Source organism: Monodon monoceros, unplaced genomic scaffold (genome assembly GCF_005190385.1).
Source record: "Monodon monoceros isolate NGI ecotype Baffin Bay Population unplaced genomic scaffold, NGI_Narwhal_1 Super_Scaffold_18, whole genome shotgun sequence".
NCBI lineage: Eukaryota > Metazoa > Chordata > Mammalia > Artiodactyla > Monodontidae > Monodon > Monodon monoceros.
In genome coordinates, this window is record NW_021703774.1 from 82,511,771 (window position 1) to 82,520,196 (window position 8,426).

The window sequence follows — 8,426 nt, forward strand, 5'->3', positions numbered from 1 at the left end:
GAAGTGCGGAGTCTTAACCACTGGACCACCAGGGAAGTCCCTTAAATATATTTCTATTTGTCCATCCCTACAGGCACTACCTTAGTCCTTCAGTATATTAGCCTCCTAATTGTCTCCAAGCCACTCCCCTGCTTTCCCCAATATATAATATACACAGCAGCCAGGGAGCCCTTTCCACAGGGTGAATCTGAGTTGGTGATTCCTCTGAGAAAATACTTTGGTGGCTCCTTACTGCACCTAGACCAAAACTGACACTCAACTCTTGAGCATGGCATATAAGGACCTTCATATCTGGCCACTGCTTCCTTCTCCAGCCCTGTCTTCTGCCCCACCCCGCCTTGTGTTTTCCACAACTCTGTGGGTCTGGAGTAGCTCCAACTCATTTAAAATCTACACATCACCTCATCCTGAAGGCTTCGCCTGTCCTTCCACAGCCCAGGCATGCCCCCACTATAGCGCTCACCTCTTGTACTGTAACTGTCTATATGAGGGGTTGGTACGGAGTAGCAGTTAAGGAACAGGGGCTTGAAAGTCCTGCTGTTTGGGTCCTGGTGCCAAACCCAACACTAGGTTTGCAATCTCTCTGAGCCTCAATTTGCTTTTTGGAAAAATGGAGATAACAGGACTACCTCAGGAGGTGGTTGTAGGACTAAAGTAGTTTATGTATGTAGAGCCAGGTCCATGTAATAAGGGTTCAATAACTATTACCTATCTTTAAGTTGTCTGCATTTGGAATTTAGATTGTAAGTTCTTTGAAGGCAGAAACTGATCTGAACTGAGCACATAGCTCAGTTTAGTGAGCCAGTTAAGAGGCCTGGGACCAAATTGCACTGGACCTCAGTTTCATCATTTAGCAAATGTGTGGATTGCTCTTCAGATTTTAAAGTCTGTATGACTTCTAACATTCATTCATTCAGCAAGTATTTGTTGGAAATCTATTATGTGCCACACACTGTGCCAGACAGTGGGAAGGGACAGGTTGGAGGATCACAGTGGGCAGTAGAGAGAGAGACCAGCTTTGGAGCCAGACAGGCCTGACTATCTGAGTTCTTGCTCTGCCACATACAAATGGCAAAATTAAGCCACTTAAGTTAAGCCACTTAACTCCACCCGAGCCTCAGTTTACTTACAGGCAAAAGGGGATGGGTACACTTAACCTAGAGATCTGTGATGACTATTAGAAGCTATGTAGTGTTCCCTGCACAAGCTAATAAAATGTGAGTAGACTTCCTCATCCTCCATCCACCTCCTCAGGTACCTTTCAGGGAAGGAGATACACCAGTTGGTAAATACCCAACGCACAAGTCAGGCCCGGCTAGGTGTCCCTAGAGGCACAGAAATAATACAACGGGGGTGGCAACTGAATTCCCAGTTGGGGATCCAGAAAGATTCCAGGGTGGAAGGATGGGTAGGAGTTGGAAATTCCAGGTAGGGGGAAGGAAGGGAATTGTGAGGTGGAACCAAGTGCCCTGAATCTCAAAGGTTCTGAAAGGTGTCCAGGCCTGGGGGGATGATGGTGGGTTGTACTTACTCCGCAATGATCCTAGGAGCAGAGGGTGGGCATCTTCCGCGGCCTCCTCCTCGGGCGTCCCCGAAGCCGTCTTTTCCAGTCCCGCCTCCCGCGAAGCCCCAGGTGATGTAGGCGCGGGTGGCCGGTTGGCCACGTGAGGGCAGCAGCGGCCCTTTCCTGACCCCACCCCGGGCGCCTCTCAACTTTCCCGACGCCGGTCCGCCACTAGGAGCTGGAAGGTGGGGCAGAGGCAGAGTCCTCAGGGGTCCCGTTCGCCGCGCCTCGCCCCGCTGCCCACTCCTCCACAGTCCCAGCATCTCCCCCAGATCCCGGGGACTCTCGCTGGGCGACCCTCTGGGGCCGTGGGCGGGGGCCGTGGGCGGGCGGAGCCAAGGGCCGCCCGGCCCGCCCCTCCCCGCGAGTCGCCCCTCCCCGCCGCGGCGCTGGAGGAGGGCGGGGCGGTGCCCCTCGGGTCAGTCTCTGCCTCCGGCACCGGCCGCGCAGCTGGAAGCGGCGGAGCGGAAGGTATCCCGGGTTGGGGCTCTGGGCGGCGGGGTCGTCCTGGGAACTCATCCCCAGGAGAGCACTCCCCCCTTCTCCGCCTGGCAGGAGCTCGGGGCGCCGGCCGGGGAGGGGCTTTGGTCCGAGCGCGGGCCGCCTGCCCTCCCTCGTACGCGGCGTCTGGGCGGTGCGGGGGTCGGGCCGGCTTGGCCCCTCCCTGCCCTCCTGGGCTGCAGTGAGGGGCCCCGGGAATTGCCCCGCAGGGCCTCTCGCCTCTTGGTGTCCGAGTCGGAGTCAGTTCCCTTCTCCCGGCTTCCCGGAACCTGCCCGGCCGGGCGAGGGGAGAGACGGCAACTTGGGTCTCCGCGAGGGAGCCGCAGCGCAGACGCTCTAGCTCCCAGGCCTGGCGGCCCTCTGTGAACCTGGGCTCGGGTGTGGGTCTGGGCCCGAGTCCGGGTTGAGGTGGGAATCCCCCCCTCCGGGCCGGTGGAGTGGCGGGAATAGGGGCGGGTGTGACCGCGGGGGCTGCCACTGCCTCGGGGGTCTGGATGTCGCCCTAGATGGTTTCTGGAGCCGGCCTGGAGTGGAGGTACAGGAGATTGGGAAGGATCCAGCCCGTGTGTGCGTGTGTGTGCGTGTGTGTGTGTGTGTGTGTGTGTGTGTGTGTGTGGTTTTCAAGTTGAGGAGGAGGTATCTGATTTCTTCCCTAGACCTCAGGGGTGGTGGGCAGGGTACAGCAGAACCTGGTTCATCTGGAAATCTAGAGGATGATTGAGGAGACGGCAGCTGTTTTATTCCAGGGAAGGCCCCAGAAATTCCAGGGTCATTCCAGGCCCCGTGTGGGGTTTGGTTGCCCCTCTTAGGGTCAGTGGGGCAGTTCCTCAGGGGCTGCCTCTCACAGGGAGCTGTTGTTTTCGCCATCTTGGCGTTGGGCCTGGTGGCCTGGCCTGGCCTGGGCCAACTACTCTTCTGAGCCTGAAGGGAACATCTTCTAATTGAGATGGGGGGCTCTAGGTCATTTAATGCATGCCCTTGCCCTGGAGTTCTGGCCTCTGCCCACCACCGTCTGGTGCCACCTAAACTGCCTTGCCTGGGGCGGGCATACTCATGCCTAAGCAATTGGTATTCACCCTAGTGGTGAATGTGCTCCATCCCTCCATCAATACTGCCCATCCCAGGTTGAGGCTACCCCAGCCTGTCTTCCCACAGTTGGACCAATGGAACCTGTGGGAGTAGGTGAGGGTGCTGGTCACCTGGGTGGAATTTCCAGGGGACCCCCTTTTCTTTTTTTTAAAACTAATGTATTTTATTTATTTTTGGCCGCGTTGGGTCTTCTTTGCTGCACAGGGGCTTTCTCTAGTTGTGGTGAGCGGGCCCTACTCTTCGTTGCGGTGCGCGCGCGGGCTTCTCATTGCAGTGTCTTCTCCTGTTGCAGAGCACAGGGCTCTAGGGCACGTGGGCTTCAGTAATTGTGGCACGCGGGCTTCAGTAGTTATGGCACAGGGACTCAGTAGTTGTGGCTCGCGGGCTGTAGAGCGCAGGCTCAGTAGTTGTGGCGCACGAGCCTAGTTGCTCCATGGCACGTGGGATCTTCCTGGACCACGGCTCGAACCCGTCTCCTGCATTGGCAGGCAGATTCTTAAGCACTGCGCCACTAGGGAAGCCTGAGACCCCCTTTTCTGAAGGGTGGTTTCCATTTTTGGAGGGGATCTGCTGGCAGGGTGAATGCCTTCTTGCCTGTTTTGGGGGTATCAGAGAGCCCCTGTTGTGATGGGGAGAGTGTGGCCGTGCACTCAACTCCTATAAATTCCCTCTGATTCATATCCACTTGCCCCCATCCCACTGTTGTGCATGTGTGTGTGGAGGGGAAGGAGGCCACCCGGGACCCCACTGCTGAAGAGAGCTTGCCTTGGGCTGGAGTATTCGCTCCCTAAAAGGCAGACCAAGGCAGGGCTGTGAGGTGGTGGTGGTGTGTGGGGAGTAAAGGAGTTCAGCCTAGTTTGACAGGATGTGGGACTGAGAAAAAGCCAGGTTTGGGGCAGAGATCAGGTTACCGTCCCCTTCTTTTTTAACTACTCCCTGTGTGGTTGGTGCTGGGACTGGCCCTCATTTGTCTCTTTTTTGGGGGCTCCTCCCAGCACAGGCTGCAGCCTCCGCTTCTCCCAACAGCTTCGACTTCATCTCAGGCCCAGAGCCCGCCCTCTCTTCCTCCTCGGCTGTAGGCCTGGGAACTCCAGCCGACTGGAGGTCAGCTCCTCTCCCCAGGGAAGGAGGAAGTGAGGCTCAGCTGAGGCGCGGGGAAGCTGGGAAGGTGTGATGAACTGTGCAGATGCTCTTTGGTGTGTGTTGGGGGCAGGGGACACATGGAAACCCCAGGAAGCTGACTCCTTGCCCTGAGTCACAGGGAGGGGTGGGCAGGGCCTCAGGGTGAGCTGGACAGAGTGGAGGAAGGGGCTGTTCCAGGGAGTGGGTGGAGGTGATTCCCTAGTGGATTATTCTCAGTCGCTCTGCTATGGTAGATGTGTGGCTCCCTACAGTGTGGTCATTGTCCCCTGCCTGGGGCTGAGTGACCCAGTGTAGCTTCCAGGCCCAGTAGGAAGCAGGGGGAGGAAGGCAGGCTGCCCGAATGTGGGCTGTGGGCACTGCCTGGACTGAGCCTCCTTTGTGTGACTCGGGGCTCTGGGGACCGGGACAGGGTGGGCCAGGGAAGCCTGCTGGCTGCTGCCGCTGCCCTCTGTCTGGGTTTCCCTCCCTCTGCTCTCCTTCCCACCTCTGGGGTGATATGTAGAAAAGCAACAGACTCTAGAGTCACACAGCCCTGCTTTGAGTGCCATCCCTGCCACAACTCTGAATTCGTGTCTTAACCTCAATGAATCTCACTTTCCTAGTTTGTCAAAATGGGGAGCTCACTACCTACCTTCCAGGCTTCTGGGGACTGAGGGAGGTGATTTTTGTCCAAATGCCCACCATAGTGCCTGGCACCTAGGGGTGTGATAAATATTCTTTCCCTTACCCACCCATATGAGTAGGGACTCTTCGTTTTTCGCTGGGCAGGCATGACTTGTGCTGACTTTGGGACAGTGTGTTCCAGATTGGACCTTCACAATTATTAAACTTTAAAAAGTATCGAAATCCTGGTAACAAATACATCTGACTTGAAACCCTGATACGTAGAATAGATAAAAGCTTGCCCTTCTGTACACGTCACTGGTCCCTGAGCACCCCTCTAGGTGTCCAGGGGCCCACAGTTGGGGAGTGGATTAGATTAGAACTCATGCTTTCTGGCTCCCAAGTGGGTGGTTCTTCCACCTCCCATTTCTGTATTCTAACCCATGGGGGAGACCTGTCCCTGACCTTGAGATTAGGAATTTCAAGCTCAGTTGCCCGACCACTTGGTTCTTGGCAAGAACATGCCTGAGCAAGCCCCTTTCCCTCCCTCCTCTCCCTTCACTGGATGCCTCGGTTTCCAGGGAGGGCTTGGGGGCCCTAGAGAAGTGTTTGTGGACTTACTGGCTTTTCCCAACATCCCCACTGCCTCTTCCCTATCAGCCCCAGCCATGGCTGCCATTCGAAAGAAGCTGGTGATCGTGGGGGATGGGGCCTGTGGGAAGACCTGCCTCCTCATCGTCTTCAGCAAGGATCAGTTCCCAGAAGTCTATGTCCCTACTGTCTTTGAGAACTACATCGCCGACATAGAGGTGGACGGCAAGCAGGTAAGGGCGAAGAGCCCCTTGGAACCACGCCTGCCCCCTTCACTTATGGACCTGGGGTGTCCGTGCTCACCATCCATCCATGTCCTTGCTTCACTCTTCCTGCTGGAACCAGTGGAAGTTAGGAAGTGAAACTGCAGTCTTAGGAAATCTGGATAACCTCCTGGTTTTTTACACGCTGGCTCTGTAATCTGGGCCCAGTCCCTTTGCCTCTGGGTTTAAGCTCCCCCAGCTGTGAAATGGAAATAATGGTAAGGCCTCCTTCGAAGGGTTTTTATGAGTATTAAATAAAATAGTGGCGCTCCCGATGGCAGCTCAAACTGCACAAAGATCAAACGCTGTTGTCTCAGGATTTAAGAAACTCACCTTAGTTTATGTTGTGTGACAATGATTAGCACTATCCCTGGCACATAGTAGGTGTTCAATAGGTAGATGTTCAGTGAACCTAAGGGACCAGGATTTCAGATAGGACCTCTGGGTGGCAGGGTGTGGGGTGTGTAACTGGGGCCCTCAGGCTAGCTAAGCACTGGCCCTGTGTGTCAGGTGGAGCTGGCTCTGTGGGACACAGCAGGGCAGGAAGACTATGATCGCCTGCGGCCTCTCTCCTACCCGGACACTGACGTCATCCTCATGTGCTTCTCCATCGACAGCCCCGACAGCCTGGGTGAGGGGGTTGGAGGGAGGGGGCTGAGAATCCCTTGGAATCAACCAACCAGAGGGAGCTCTTGCCTTGGCTCCTTTCAGCCATCTTCAGAAGCTGTGTGGGAGGGGTGCCGGGGAGCCCCGTTAGCCTCCTTTCCTGTGGTGACTCTGCCCCTCCGAGGGCTCAGGGAAGGGTGTGTACTGTGAGGGGGGTGGGGGTGGGTTGACCTGTGAAAGGGACTATCATGCTGAATAGCCTCTAAGACTGCCCTGCAGAGACAAGGGGACCCAGGGGAAGCCTTCTAGCCTAAGTGGAGGCACCAACACCTGTTGGGACGTGTCTGTGCAGAAAACATTCCTGAGAAGTGGACCCCGGAGGTGAAGCACTTCTGCCCCAACGTGCCCATCATCCTAGTGGGGAATAAGAAGGACCTGAGGCAAGATGAACATACCCGGAGAGAGCTGGCCAAGATGAAGCAGGTGGGTGCAGCCGCCAGGCTGGGAGGCCTTGGGGAGGAAGGTGCCCTCTGAGGGCTTGCAGGCTGGTGAAGGAGCCTCCCTCCTACTGACTCCCCGTGTTAGAAGTGATGGTAGCGTCCACCTCCTACCCCCCTGGCACCCCTACCCTGGTGAGGGAGAACCAGAGGGGCCCTTAGGGTCTGACCCAATATTCCATGAGACTGTCAGAGGACGGTGACTTGTCCAAGGTCATTTGGCATTTTGTCTGTTGTCCACTGTTTGGCATTGGGGCTATTAAGATGAATGAGAAAATCCTTGCCCTCAGGGAACCGGGTTCTTAGAGTAGATGTTTTGCTTGAGGTATGCAGGTGGAGCCATCAGAGTATACCTGGGGAGGTGTGTGGGCTGCTGTGGATGTGGAACGGAGGGTATTCTAAGTGGCTGGGAAAAGGCCCAGAGTGAGGGAGCTGGCTTATTTGGGGACCTGGTAAGTGGCTTTCTAGCCAGAGGACGAGTTGATTAGGGAGAGCTGCCAGGATAAGGAATCTAGACTATTCTTTGAACATAATTATGGCAGTTTTAAACTGGGGACAGATATGGTCAGAGTCAGCATGTTAGAAAAATGATTCTGGCAGCCATAGAGGATGGATTGGAAGAAAGTGAGAACAGAGGCTGGGAGGTCAGTCAGGAGATGGTAGATCCTCACTAAGGCAAGAGAAGAGTGTACCGTGGGGTATAGGGCTGATGGGGAGAATTTTGAAGGTAAATAGGAGTCTTCGGTCTCTAGCCTAGAAGCCATCCACGGTGGCCGGGGCTTGGATGCTTTGTGGGGTCAGGGCTGGAGGAGATATTTGTTCTTGTTACAAATATGGGTGAGGTGCACCTAACCAGCAGCTTCCTTTGACCACTTTCCTTCTACCTTCCCAGGAGCCTGTTCGATCTGAGGAAGGCCGGGACATGGCAAACCGGATCAGTGCCTTTGGCTACCTTGAGTGCTCAGCCAAGACCAAGGAGGGGGTGCGGGAGGTGTTTGAGATGGCCACTAGGGCTGGCCTCCAGGTCCGCAAGAATAAGCGCCGGAGGGGCTGCCCCATTCTCTGAGATTCCCAAGCTTCCCCTCCTCCCTTCACAGGGGTGCAGAAACTCCCCCTGCCCCCAACAGCCCCACCCTATTAGGGATCCCTGCTGAAGGCTCCCTTTCCCAATTCCCTCCTGCCCAGGACTGCATCGCGCTTCCCCAGCCCTGATGGTGGTGGCCGTAGGCCCCGTCTCAGCACTCTGGGAACCAGAGCACAGTCCCTCCCCCTGTTGCCTTCGTCCAGGGGTGGGGCTCTTGATCCCTTTGGCCTTCCCCAGAGGATCATCACACCAGCACTTTATACACTTCTGGCTCACAGGAGAGTATGTGGGGTAGGGGACTTGGAGGGTGTAACCCAGAGTCCCGGGCCCCTGGTGTTTCTGCTTTGGGCAGGGGCCTTGCATCTGGCTGTACTTGGTGTGGGGCATGAATAAAGGCCACAGGCTCCAACATGTGTGTCGCTTCCTGTCTTTCTCTCCTGGTCCCCGTGAGCCTGGAGTCCCATCTCTCCAGGGTGCTTGCCAGG

The 8,426-nt window shown here is 56.1% G+C and overlaps 1 protein-coding gene across 3 annotated transcripts; it reads left to right on the top strand.

Annotated features, from left to right (window-relative positions):
* Nucleotides 1–1,771: 1,771 nt before the first annotated feature.
* On the top strand, nucleotides 1,772–8,354 carry RHOC (ras homolog family member C). Of its 3 annotated transcripts, none has more exons than XM_029228193.1 (5): nucleotides 1,772–2,035; nucleotides 5,561–5,724; nucleotides 6,265–6,385; nucleotides 6,713–6,843; nucleotides 7,750–8,354. In XM_029228193.1, the coding sequence occupies exons 2-5, from the start codon at nucleotides 5,569–5,571 to the stop codon at nucleotides 7,921–7,923; spliced, it is 582 nt and encodes a 193-aa protein (XP_029084026.1). In that variant the 5' UTR covers nucleotides 1,772–2,035; nucleotides 5,561–5,568; the 3' UTR covers nucleotides 7,924–8,354. The 3 variants fall into 3 exon arrangements, with proteins under 3 accessions (XP_029084026.1, XP_029084027.1, XP_029084028.1); XM_029228194.1 differs by lacking the exon at nucleotides 1,772–2,035 and adding an exon at nucleotides 2,321–2,473; XM_029228195.1 differs by lacking the exon at nucleotides 1,772–2,035 and adding an exon at nucleotides 2,524–2,600.
* Nucleotides 8,355–8,426: the final 72 nt, after the last annotated feature.